Source organism: Linepithema humile, chromosome 3, assembly GCF_040581485.1.
Source record: "Linepithema humile isolate Giens D197 chromosome 3, Lhum_UNIL_v1.0, whole genome shotgun sequence".
NCBI classification, from domain to species: Eukaryota; Metazoa; Arthropoda; class Insecta; order Hymenoptera; family Formicidae; genus Linepithema; species Linepithema humile.
In genome coordinates, this window is record NC_090130.1 from 19,958,008 (window position 1) to 19,971,578 (window position 13,571).

General features: G+C 31.4%; 3 protein-coding genes and 1 long non-coding RNA gene across 8 annotated transcripts; 2 read left to right on the plus strand and 2 right to left on the minus strand.

Moving 5' to 3' along the window:
• Positions 1 to 4,405: 4,405 nt before the first annotated feature.
• LOC136998776 (uncharacterized) lies at positions 4,406 to 5,357 on the minus strand. Its single transcript, XR_010889315.1, has 2 exons — positions 4,755 to 5,357; positions 4,406 to 4,646 (listed from the first exon to the last, which is right to left on the minus strand). It is a non-coding gene; the product is annotated as an uncharacterized lncRNA (long non-coding RNA).
• Hacd2 (3-hydroxyacyl-CoA dehydratase 2) lies at positions 4,541 to 7,652 on the plus strand. 5 transcript variants are annotated; one of them, XM_012365760.2, is made up of 6 exons: positions 4,541 to 4,660; positions 5,747 to 5,885; positions 5,994 to 6,110; positions 6,193 to 6,427; positions 6,488 to 6,592; positions 6,748 to 7,652. In XM_012365760.2, exons 1-6 carry the CDS (start codon positions 4,635 to 4,637, stop codon positions 7,311 to 7,313), a joined length of 1,188 nt encoding a protein of 395 aa, XP_012221183.1. In that variant the 5' UTR covers positions 4,541 to 4,634; the 3' UTR covers positions 7,314 to 7,652. The 5 variants fall into 5 exon arrangements, with proteins under 5 accessions (XP_012221183.1, XP_012221184.1, XP_012221187.1 ...); XM_012365761.2 differs by having other exon boundaries at positions 6,491 to 6,592; XM_012365763.2 differs by lacking the exon at positions 4,541 to 4,660 and adding an exon at positions 5,491 to 5,665.
• A 144-nt stretch (positions 7,653 to 7,796) lies between these two features.
• LOC105671528 (mitochondrial import inner membrane translocase subunit Tim22) lies at positions 7,797 to 9,175 on the plus strand. The gene is made up of 4 exons (XM_012365765.2): positions 7,797 to 8,309; positions 8,451 to 8,635; positions 8,754 to 8,826; positions 8,902 to 9,175. The coding sequence occupies exons 1-4, from the start codon at positions 8,063 to 8,065 to the stop codon at positions 8,982 to 8,984; spliced, it is 588 nt and encodes a 195-aa protein (XP_012221188.1). The 5' UTR covers positions 7,797 to 8,062; the 3' UTR covers positions 8,985 to 9,175.
• A 1,190-nt stretch (positions 9,176 to 10,365) lies between these two features.
• Positions 10,366 to 13,304, minus strand: Septin1 (Septin 1). The gene is made up of 6 exons (XM_012365861.2): positions 12,772 to 13,304; positions 12,282 to 12,474; positions 11,926 to 12,184; positions 11,429 to 11,794; positions 11,253 to 11,357; positions 10,366 to 11,176 (listed from the first exon to the last, which is right to left on the minus strand). The coding sequence occupies exons 1-6, from the start codon at positions 12,793 to 12,795 to the stop codon at positions 11,044 to 11,046; spliced, it is 1,080 nt and encodes a 359-aa protein (XP_012221284.1). The 5' UTR covers positions 12,796 to 13,304; the 3' UTR covers positions 10,366 to 11,043.
• Between the last annotated feature and the right edge of the window lie 267 nt (positions 13,305 to 13,571).

Here is a 13,571-nt window from a genome sequence, read left to right on the forward strand (position 1 = left end):
ACAAACACACACACACGCACAACTAACACACACATAACTAACCTAAAAGATTCTGTATATGGCCGGTATTCATAGTCCGTTCTTATATTTAAGATTGTCTTAAGCACGGACTTATATTCGCTCTCTTCGTCACACATAGATTGTGTCTGACAAAGAGAGCGAATATAAGTTCGTGCTTAAGACGATCTTGAATATAAGAACGGACTATGAATACCGCCCTATGACAGATAGCACTGAGAACTGTATAGCGCCTCTATCCCAAAATCTCGGAACTAATCTATAGCTCTTTTTTACCTTATTCTTTCTATATTGCACACATGCTTTACATAAATCTGGAAAAGGGTGGCGTTTTGAAAATAAGTCTCTAAGCTCTATTTTTTTGGTTTTCCATTATTGTTTCATACGCTCTTCTTCGGCACATGGTCTTGTTTTGCAGATTGAAGCAGTATAATTTTGATATAAAAGATATAATTCTTTGAGGTGACATTGTCGGTAAATTTTCAAAAATTTTTTTTATTTTTTGGTTTAAATTTGACCAACTGCCGAAAGATTAGCATATGTACTTTATTTACACCAAAGGATTTGTAATTCTATTAAAGCAATAAAAAACGCCACCCTTTTTAGAAAATTGAAGTTTCGGTCGGTAACAATATGACTTCAGCATCCTCTTAATATATCTTTTACTCATTATTTTTTATTTATTTTATCATTGATTTTACCTCCTTATCATTTACTATAATTTGATTTTTGTTGGAATTATAATATAATAATCTATGTTCATCTTCAATTACATCAGATCTTTGATTATTGAAAAATACTTTTTCCCTGAAAAAGTATTCAAAATATGTTGGCACTGCATATGGTTTTAATTTTCTTTTATTATCTATTCTTTGTTCCCACATTTCAGGAGCAAAATTTACCTATATAATAACACAAAAAATAATTAGAAAATATTATCAGGATTATTATAGTATTTGATTTGGATTTACGTGTAATGATACATAATTAAAAAATGATTAAAAAACAAAAAATTAAATTCATAATAAAATTGACTATATATTTTAGTCAATTAAAACATATTTTTATTAGTATTACATTAATGTTTTATTATAATATTGTAAATATTTATCAAACAAATAATAATTGTACCTTACATAAATATGAATTTTTTGATGGTGTCCAATTTTTATATTTACTATTTATACTTTTTATCCACTCCATTCGACGTTCTGGATCTCTCAGAAATATTTTCATAATATAACCCTTTTTAAATGAGTTATTGCAAAATGGAATTGTACATCCACCCATATTTCTATAAAAATATTATAAGAGATCTAGACAAATTTGCTGTAAAACCATATTCATGAAGAAAATTATCAAGTCGCATTTTTATTATATGAATACATGTAAAATGCTATTAGATAATATTTTTTATGAATATTGTTATGTACTATACAAATTTACCTGGATAGGCCCTAATTGTATTATAAAATGTTATAAATGTAAAATACAATAATAATTGGTTATTGCTCTTCCTTAATTAAATTAAAAATCGTTTTAATATATATAGCCAATAGAGCAAGAGCTGGATCGATTTGCTCAAAAATTCCTTTTATTTATAAATTTCTACAGACGTTTCGGCCAAGGTACGTGGCCATCTTCAGTGTAATACAAATTATAAAATTTAGTACATGATTAGAGAAGCTTTGGTACTATTTTTGACTAAGGAAACGCATCCTCTGATAAACGTGTAGTACAATGTGGTTAGTAAAGTTATATACGTGTGAAGCCACGGACCGTCTTAACGGTTCGTCACTACTATGTAAAAGCAATTAAAACTGTGACATGTGTCCACGGATGTGAGTGAGACTCGACTGGTGACGTCTGTAGAAATTTATAAATAAAAGGAATTTTTGAGCAAATCGATCCAGCTCTTGCTCTATTGGCTATATATATTAAAACGATTGTTATAAATGTATTTATATTTATTTACTCCAGATGTTACACCTAACCTTCTAACTGAAGCTGGCAGCTATATCGTTGAATAAACTGAAACTACATATATCTTTTATCTCTCTCGTGGGATTTCGCTTAAACATGGCGGACGTTTTCTTATAGTAAGGCACTAGATATGTAGGTATTCTCATCCGCCATTTTGGTTCCTATTAGATGGAGAATTATAGCGTATACAGAGTGACACTTAGGCCGGCGTCACATAGAACCCGTAATCCGTAATCCGCACCGAAAGTCCGCAAAAGTTACTAGGGATTGCGTCCGTAACGTTACGTGTGTTTTTTCTCCTTGTGTCCCATGGAGCCGTAAATAAACACGTAACGGTATTACTATTTTTTATTTAACAGATTATAATTGTTTATTTGTATTTTATTCATAAGAAAACTACAGAATATATTATAATTTTAACAAACATTTTAATTAAATCGTCAAATTTAGTTAAATAAATAAAATTAAAAAAAGCATTACTAGTAATAACTAGTAACTTTTAGTAACTTTTACGGAAATTTCATGGAATTACGGCTCCATGGGACACAAGGAGATAAAACACACGTAACGTTACGGACGCAATCCCTAGTAACTTTTGCGGACTTTCGGTGCGGATTACGGATTACGGGTTCTATGTGACGCCGGCCTTAAAGACTGCCCACTAAGTACATAACGTTATTCCTTGCCAAAAAATGAGTCGAAAAAAGTCCTGAATCATTTTTAATAATTGACGTGTTACACATGTACGCTATACTATACTATATACGCTATAATTCTCCATCTAGTAGGAACCAAAATGGCGGATGAGAATACCTACATATCTAGTGCCTTACTTATAACGCCACTCTGATTAAAGCATTGAGTAAAAAGAAACAGGAGGGAGCATATACTAAGGCACTAGATATGTAGGTATTCTCATCCGCCATTTTGGTTCCTATTAGATGGAGAATTATAGCGTATACAGGGTGACACTTAAAGACTGCCCACTAAGTACATAGCGTTATTCCTTGCCAAAAAATGAGTCGAAAAAAGTCCTGAATCATTTTTAATAATTGGCGTGTTACACTAATAGCGTTTTCGAATAAACGGGGTTTAAACGATCTAGGGTTGATCAATCACTATTTTACTATAAATGCAAGTCTTTCATTGGTGGAGAGGTTGCAATGACGTCATTAACCAATCTTGGGTCGTTCAAATCCTGTATAATCGAAAACGCTATAAGGCACTAGATATGTAGGTATTCTTATCCGCCATTTTGGTTCCTACTAGATGGAGAATTATAGCGTATATAGTATAGCTTAGTATAATATGGCGTACATGTTACACATGTACGCCATATGTTAAATCAATTAAATCAATTAAATCAAACAAAACTTGTACATATACTCTATTTCTCTGACGAGGAAAATAAATTATATTTTTCTAAGAAATTGGTTTCATACTTTCAACCAAGTCGAACATAATCCATTGGGCTATACGCCTATAATTATTATATACAGACGTTTCGGTATCTCTCTCATTCTAAATTCCATATGGCGTACATGTTACACATGTACGCCATATTATACTAAGCTATACTATATACGCTATAATTCTCCACTAGTAGGAACCAAAATGGCGGATAAGAATACCTACATATCTAGTGCCTTATAGCGTTTTCGATTATACAGGATTTGAACGACCCAAGATTGGTTAATGACGTCATTGCAACCTCTCCACCAATGAAAGACTTGCATTTATAGTAAAATAGTGATTGATCAACCCTAGATCGTTCAAACCCCGTTTATTCGAAAACGCTATTAGTTACACATGTACGCTATACTATACTATATACGCTATAATTCTCCGTCTAGTAGGAACCAAAATGGCGGATGAGAATACCTACATATCTAGTGCCTTACATATACTAGCCAGGACTAGGTAAATCCGCGGACGGATGTACGTCATGGCAGCCATCTTGAGCGACCACTTTTTGAAAGTGAGAGGGAATGCTCGAGCATAGCGGCAAGCGGCATACCGTACGCCGTACGCATTAATATGCAGTGTATAGTCTTTTATGCAACAGTGTATGGAAATAAACGATCAAAATGATATACTGTAGAGCTTGTGGCATAACAGCAGCAGCTCGAAATCATGGAATAACGTTTCATCGGTTAGTATTATCAACAATAATGAGATTTTTATTTTGGAGATTATAATCATATGTATAGTATTGTGAAATTGTAGATTCACAATAATTACTAAATAATTTTCACTCACAAACAGGTTTCCGAAAAATCCGGATCAAAGAAATGCATGGATAAATTTTTGTAAGGACGAAGGATTTAATATAAATTTAGATTTTAGATTTTAACATTGCTCTTATGGAAATACTGCACGAGTGCAATCCCAATGAAAAACGCCATTAAAATTTGGTAATATTGTTGCATATTATAGTTATTTTCTTTTAATTGTACATTATTTCCTAATTAAACATAACAAGTCATTCAATATTGGCGCCCTTGAGCGGCCATCTTGAGCGACCACTTTATATAGTCACTTTTGTCCGCACTTTTACGACCAAACGCTCCCTCCTGTTTCTTTTTACTCAATGCATTCTCCTTCTCCGAGGAACATCCCTGCCCGGTTATCTAATGATTACATACCTTTGCAAACATGAGTAAGATTATTTTATTCTTATATTGTTTAACTTCCAATTTAGGTTTAATATAGTATATTAAAGATATGGTAATTATTTAGAATAGCTACCTCACCTCCGATTTTGATAAAAATAGACTCATTCGACGCGTTTTAGTCTAAAACGAAAGAGTCTGGCAGAAAAAAAAGTCGCTCTGCCCTGCGAAGCGAGATATTAATTGTTAAAGTTAATGACTTTTCAGGTTACGAAACCTGTCATTCCGACTGAGCGTAGAGACATGGGCATGCGCTGCGGTCACGCGCGCATGCGTACTAATAGACGAAATACAAAATATATTTTCGATAATCATTAATTGTAAGTCGCAAATCCACGTTAAATAGTATAATTATGAACCTTGCTTTGCGTAGACACAGGGTATTCCGCCCCCCCGGAGGGGGGGCGGACCCCCTGTGTAAAATAAAAATAATTAAACTTTTGTGCGTATTCCAGAGCGGCATAGATTGCTTGATCTATCAAACTAGCTTTAGCATTATATATTTTTGTACAATCTAAAGCTATTTTAATGCTAAAGCTAGTTTAGATTGCACACAAATATATAATGTTAAAGCTAGTTTGATAGATCAAGCAATCTATGCCGCTCTGGAATACGCACGAAAGTTTTATTATTTTTATTTTACACAGGGGGTCCGCCCCCCCGGAGGGGGGGCGGAATACCCTGTGTCTACGCAAAGCAAGGTTCATAATTATACTACTTAACGTGGGTTTGCGACTTACAATTAATGATTATCGAAAATATATTTTGTATTTCGTGCACAATTCTATTAGTACGCATGCGCGCGTGACCGCAGCGCATGCCCATGTCGCTACGCTCAGTCGGAATGACAGGTTTCGTAACCTGAAAAGTCATTAACTTTAACAATTAATATCTCGCTTCGCAGGGCAGAGCGACTTTTTTTTCTGCCAGATTCTTTCGTTTTAGACTAAAACGCGTCGATTGAGTCTATTTTTATCAAAATCGGAGGTGAGGTAGCTATTCTAAATAATTACCAAAGATATAATATAGTGACGAAGATAAAACATTGATATGTAATTATTGTGAATTTTTAGGATTTGCAGAAAAATAACAGTAATATTTGATTTTATTACTCGTTGCTATGATAAAATGTCTAATACATTCACACCGTTCGTATACTGGGCTCAAACGGAGAATCAAATTACATTAAAAGTAGACTTGACTGATGTAAAGGTATGATATATATATATGCATGGGAACATTTTTTAAAATTTTATAAATATAATATTTGTATTGGTATGTTAAATAAAAATCACATAATCTGTCTATTTTATTTTATAGGATCTTAATGTTAATCTAAAGGAAACTGCATTGCAAGTTACAGTTTATGGACAGGGAGCTAGAGGTCTGAATAATTACAATTTTAATCTAAATCTTCATTCACCTATTGATCCAAATGTAATGACAAACATATAAATTGATTTTTATATATATTTAATATTTAATTAAATTTAAGAAACTTATATAGTATTTATTATAGGAAAGCAATTATAAAGTGATCGATCGTCAAGTAGACTTTATCCTGAGAAAACAAGCTTGTGGCTGGTGGCCAAGATTAACGTGCCAGCCACAAAAACCTTCATGGCTTAAGATTGATTTTGATAAATGGAAAAGTGAAGACATGGAGGACAATGAAGATGAGAAACGTGACATTCGTGATGATTATCCAGACATGTATGATAAGTTGCACAAAGAAGAATTTGGCTATAGAAAAGGTATATGATTCAAAATGATATAATATTATTATGATATTAATATTATATTGTTCTTTTCAGAAGATTTTGCAAAAGTATATCTAGTTATATATAATCTCTATCAATTTGTTGGCTTTATTTATGTGCTTGCTGTAATGGGTATAAGATATTCACGAGATGGGCCAGGTATATTTCATTTATGTGATATTTTTATTCTTTTAATATATATGAAAAAAAGCTTTTTTTAAATCTGAAGCACTTAACTCACATCTTTGAAATTCTTAACAAAAAAGTAAAAAAAGGTTTTTTTTAGAAACACACAGTATTTTTTCTTTTTTCAGATTTTATGAAAGAAACATACACGACAGTTGGCAATCCACTCAAGTTTATACAACTTTTACAATTTTTAGAGGTAATGCATCCCTTATTTGGTTATACGAAGAGTAGCACACTTGTGTCTTTCTTACAAGTGGGAGGTAGAGGGTTTGTGTTGTTTTTTATGATTGATGGAGAACCTCGTATACAAAATAAGTCAGTCATATTTTACTTGTTTCTGGTATGGTGTGCAATAGAGATAGTCAGATATCCATATTATATTTTGCGATTATTGAATATTGAAATAGCTTTCTTAACATGGTTGAGATACACGCTATGGATACCGTTATATCCTTTGGGTTTTATATATGAAGGTATCATAATATTGCGAAATATTTCATATTTCGAGGAAACTCAAAAATTCACTGTTTCCTTACCAAATACTTACAATTTTGCTTTCCACTTTCCGTCTCTAATGAGACTTTACTTACTCCTATTACTCTTGCCTGGAATATATACAGTAATGTCTCGTATGAATCAGTTACGTTTTAAGAAACTTGGAAAAACTAATATTAAAAGAAAATATAAATGATTTGTAACGTAAGCAATTACTTGTTCAAGCACAATATTCATCTTTTTTCCTGTAATTACTATTATACAAGGTATAGTAGATTAAATAGAATATCGGTGATTTTATGTTTCTTTTGGAAAGAAAGGTATAATAATAGCTTAACACATACAGCATTCCTAATAATATTACAATTTTGTATAGATCTTTTATTTTATAATTCTTGGTTGTACAGTCGGACTTCTCCAAAGTTGATAGTATCTTATGCATAAGTTAATTTTATTTTATAGCATCACCAAATATTTAGTACATATATACAAATATTATGTATATGAAAAAATGAAATAAATTATGTAAATAAAATGTTGCAAAATCTGGATACCTAATCACATTCTCATTAAAATTATATTCTTTTCTTATCGGTCACTGATTTGGAGATAATTGAAAAAAGATGGCAACACAAAATCAGTGCAAAAGTCCCTGCAGTTTAGTCTAGTTTGTCTTCCCTAACCTACCGACTTTGAAAAGAGTAATAGCATCCCATTGAAGGGTTATTGTATTTGTACACAATTTTGTGGTTGATGAATTTTTTATGACATAAACTATTAATATTTGATTTATTTAAGATAATAAATAATTTGTAACATCTGTATCTCATATTATGTCAAACATATTTTATTTGCTTAAAGTGTTCAGATGTATTTTCTAACCAATATCTCAAACTTGTTATGATACTCAATATTTTGCCTAAATTATTATAAACATTATTAAAAATGTATCCTATTGACTTGACAAAGACAATTCCATCGGCACATGCCAATGAAAATAAAAAAGTATTTTTAAATGATGCCGAATTGGACAATATTGCTCTATTTCTTGTTGGAAATCAACAACGTTTTAGAGAAAATATTATAATTCCAAGAATTCTGGGACCTGTACAAATAAAAACTATTGAAGAGAAGAGAGTGGAAAGTGTAATGGAAAGTTGTGCATTTAAAAGTATCATGAGTTGTGTTATTGGTATGTTTTCTGTTATTATTTTATATATATATATATATATGCATATATTTTTTTTAATCATAAATATTTAAAAAATAAACTTAAAATCGACTTAACAATCGTTAAAATTATGTTGCATCAACTAACGCATCTAATTTTCAGGATATGGTTTGGGAGCGGCCATTGGATTATTCTCTTCCAGTGTAAATCCTAATATAACAAGTGTTGAAAAGCAACAAAGTGCGAAGGAAATATTTAGAGAAATGAAAACTACAACACTTGGATATGCCAAGAACTTTGCGGTTGTTGGATGTGTATTTTCTGCCATTGAGTGTACAATAGAATCGGTAATGCTCATATAACTAAAATGTATATTTTGATAATTTTATTTTTATATAATTTATATTATTTTGCTGGATTGTGTATACATCTTAGAATACATTGTAAATGATGTTTTAATTCTAGTATAGAGGTAAAACTGATTGGAAAAATGGCACATATGCAGGTGGCTTAACAGGTGGATTAATTGGCCTAAGAGGTATTAATGATTTTCATGCATTAAAAGTTGTATCCCTTTTAATTTTCTGTCTAATTTCACGCCATTTTTTTGTAGCTGGTATAAAAGCAGGTATAGTCGGTGCTGCAGGTTTTGCAGCATTCTCAACAGCAATAGATTATTATATGCACAGATCTTGAAACTACTACTGGTTTAAGTTACTGGAAGATATATTTGTATAAAAAAGATATAAAAATTTACACAGTTGTGTATCTGTACAGTTTATGTAAAAAACATGGAAATATTTTAAAGTATGTAAAAATGCTCATATGTAAAAACTAGTATCATATGACCGAAGCATAAAATATATTGCCTTTAATATTACAATATATATACTGCTTAATATATTCATATTTGTCCAAACTACATGTAAATATATGAAACTCTTCCTAAATCACATTTCATATGTTTCGTTGCTTAGATTGTATAGGACAGTTCGTTTAAGACAACACTTATATGCAATACACCTAGTAAATTTTAGTCACATTTATCTTAAACATCAAGTTTTGGACTTCTATCAATACGTTTATGATATAAAATATTTATGAACATCTATCTATTATCTACACACATCTTTCATGAATTCATACACGAAAAACTAAAAAGAAAAGAAAAAAGAATTACAACTGATTAAAAAAAAAAGAAAAAAAACATTGTGTGTATAAATATGTCTAAAATTAACTTTGGATTGCTTTTTCTTAAAAACTGATTTTATACATTATGTGTGTTCACTTGCTTTCAGATTTTTTAATTTTAATAATAAAATAATACAAAACTGTTTTTTTAATAAAAGAGTGAAATATTACATTATATCACGTAATTTCTTTACGTAATTTATCAGTTTTTTTTAAAGCTATATAAAGTCGCTAAAGTTTTTGAATATTTATCTTATATGAATTCAATATGAGATTCTTTATTTAATACTAGCAATATAAGCTTTATCTATAATGTACTTATGAATATATATTGCTCAATTAAAATAATGATTCTTTCTCTTAATTCTGCAATTTAAAAGCCTATGAAAAATGGTCCATAAACAAATTGTTTGCATATTTATAAAAACATTTCTTAATTATATGTATGTTTAATATTTATACTGTAAGAGCGCGGATAGACAAAAATTGGAAGGCACTTTCCACAATTCTTTTCTGTTTCATTTCGTTATATTTTTACCTGAGATGAAATTTTTATTACGTCATATGTTTGATATTTTCTTTTGATTAAAGAAAATATATGGCCAAGATCTAAGATTGAAAAAGAAATTTTGAAGCAAAAAATTATTAAAATCGCTTATAATATATTTACATTTTCAATCCTGATTCATCTTGATAATACAATTGTATTAAAAATCTCATTTAAATGTTTATTATATATACATTAAATTTGTAATGTAAGTAAAATTTTAAATAGTTCGTCACTAATTAAAAAAAAGACAAGAATCACATGAGAAACTACAAAAAATTAAAGACACATATATCTTCCTTATAAATAGTTTCCGTATAAAAATAGAAATACAGAAAATAATACATTCCTAGTTTTTATTCACACGGTAACATTTTTGAAACAAAACAACTCTCGTTCAAGTAAATTTTGTTAAAAAAAAATTAATTAATAAGGATAATCTACTTAAGTGCCTTACCTGCTTAACCTTGGATATGCAAACATTTGTTTCACACTATATTTATAGTTTTGTCGATTGATTGATTCTGTTGGTCATTTGTTCTGAACAAGGCATTAAATTAAGTGTTGACACTTTTAGGTATCTGCGCCACTCACTTTGGATTATATGAAAAAGCGAGCTAATATTTGCGAATAATTCTTGCAATTGACTTCGCCACAAATGCCTTCGTCAATGATAAATGATAATTCGTCAATTAAATGATAAAACAGTCAATTGCAACAATTCTAATGGTGTAAAATGAATAGAGCAAAAATATTGAGGATCTTAACACGTTGACAACGTGCTTATAAAAAAGACGTATCAAAAACAGATTCTACTTTCATATTCTTATGAAAGATGTCTATAAAAACGACGCAAAATGAGGTTGCCTTGATAAAGACAAGCTTAGAAAAATAGTACGTCTAAATCAAGACTTTGATTGTGCAAGCCACTAAAAAAGTTTTGTAATTCCTTCTTTTGGCACTCGTAACAGTGAGGAGTTATTTCCTTCACACGTCAGTAGAAAAATGCATGTTCGATCAAGGTTGTTGTTGTTGCATCTGCGCTTGCATCACAGCCAGAAGTTCCTGCATATGTCGTATCTCTGCCTCCTTTTCCTGCAGAATACGATCCTTTTCCGACACAGGGTTGCTTTTATCGGATTCCGGAGGGCTGCGCATAAAAAGAAAATTTGAAATATTGCACACGCAAAGTCAAAATTCACGAAAATATGAAATATCGCGCTTACTTCTGACGTCGGGGTGGCACGGGAGCTCCCTTTGCCAATCTTTCGCTACGATAGTTTTCGTAATGCACGTCTTGTGTTACTTCTTGTAAATCCTGCATATGAGTACTGCAAAAGAAGATAACAACATGAAATTCTTGTGCGTCATAGCATAAGAATCATAATAGAAAGTAACTTACATCAGCATCGTTCTTAACTTGATGAAATCACAATGTTCAGGATTCTCCACTTCCACGACACCCCATGGATACAATCGACCCCGTACTCTCTTTCCTTTGACCTCGAGCAAGGTATTTGCACCGCATACGGCGAATGGAACCGCCTCTTTCAACTGACGCACTTGTTCTTTGTAATCCTCGTCTTCGTCGCTATCACAGTCTGGTAAAGGATATATTTTGATTCCACTGCCCTCTATCTCTTCCATAACCCTTTTCTTCAGGCGCAAGACTTCTTTTTTGGTAAGTACATCAGCTTTTGCTATTACAGGTACTATATTAACTTTGTTATGAAGTTGCTTCATAAACTCAATGTCCAATGGCTTCAACCTGATCAATGAGGAAGAAAAGAAACACTGATTATATTAATTCATCGTGAGAAACAGTCAATCGTTTTAATTATTGGATTTATGTCCAGCTGTAAATAAATTAATTAAACTTTATGAAATAGGAATTCTTACCCATGACCAAATGGCGAAATGAAATAGAAACAACAGTGTATTCTATTATCCACGATGTTCCTTCTATTTAGACCACTCTCGTCACGAAGAAATCTCTCAAACTGATCGTCAATGTATTGAATGATTGCTCTGAAACTATCTGTGTTATCGATTGCATCTCCATAGCCAGGTGTATCCACAACCGTCAATCTTAGTTTGACACCTCTTTCTTCGATCTCAACTGTTGAAGCATCAAGTTTGACAGTTTGATTGGTTTTCTCTGTTTAACAAAGAATACAATGATTACGTTAATTGTAGAATCTGATATAATTACATATTCCAAAACAGTACAAATATATTCATTTATTTGAACTCACCGACTACATCAGGAATTATTCTTTCAGGATACAAGTCTGTAAGGAATAAACTATTCACCAAGGTGGACTTGCCAAGACCAGATTCTCCAACAACCATTAATGTAAATTCAAAACCCTTTTTCACAGATTTTCTATGTACTTGGTTAGGTAAATTCGCAAATCCCACATACCCAGGTGTCTCAAGACTCGCAAACTAGAAGAAAAGAAAGATGTATTTTCAGAATTATAATTTGATTGAAGAATTACAATTTCTCGAGGCAAAATGTAAATGTATTTTACAATTTTTTTTTTAAAGAAAGCGAGAGAAAACACGTGTATTATTATAATTCTCGATAAAAGTTGATTTTAAAAATACCAGTTATTTAATAATTATATTATTCAATATATTTGACAATAAAAATTAATAATATATTGAATATTTAATTATTGTACACGCGTAAGCACGCCTGATGACTCACACGCGTGTAATTTCAAAAAGTTCAACACTTACTGTTTTTACGCTTTCGCTCGACATATCTGATATATATGAAAAACCTCGCTCTATGTCTCTTTTTATAAAATTGCGGGCAATCTGGCTAAATTCCCACACTAATATAGATTAATGGGACGCAAAGTGACGTGTCAAATGACAGATGGAATGCCGAGTACGTATACGAAAGACAGGTTACTTCAGTCGAAAATATTCCGCTTCGATCGGCATTGTACGAAAATTTCGTTCGATACGTAGAGTTTTGCAGAAGTATAGCCGTATACAGTAGCCACTGAAAGCGTGACGCGGTCGTGCTGCAGTCCAGTATGACGAATAATGGAAAATTTCCACGCGAATTTCAGCAACGGGTGAAAAGTGCACTATACAGACTGTACAGGATACACAGCGTTAGACAGAGAAGACGAAAGGCGCGAGGGGGTGGAGAGGACATTATGAATTGGAGTAAGTTAAGGCGTGGCAACCGAAACACAGCTAGACGGCATTCCGCTGTGTCCTGCGAAGAATTGCATACAATTGTTCTCATCGAATTTTAAATTGATGACATTTTGAATTTTATAGCGAGTTTCAGCGCTCATTTTTATATAATAATTTATAAAATTATAATATACTCACATTAAATTCGTATCAATAATTTTATAAATTATTAATTATAATATAATCATTAAATTCGTATTTTATTTAAATAGAATATAAATGTGATTTTAAATTTATATTTATATAAATTGAAATCAGACAAAATTCAATGACTATAAAACATAGCACTTTTTATCTGAATTTGTAATATATTTAGAGATATAGCT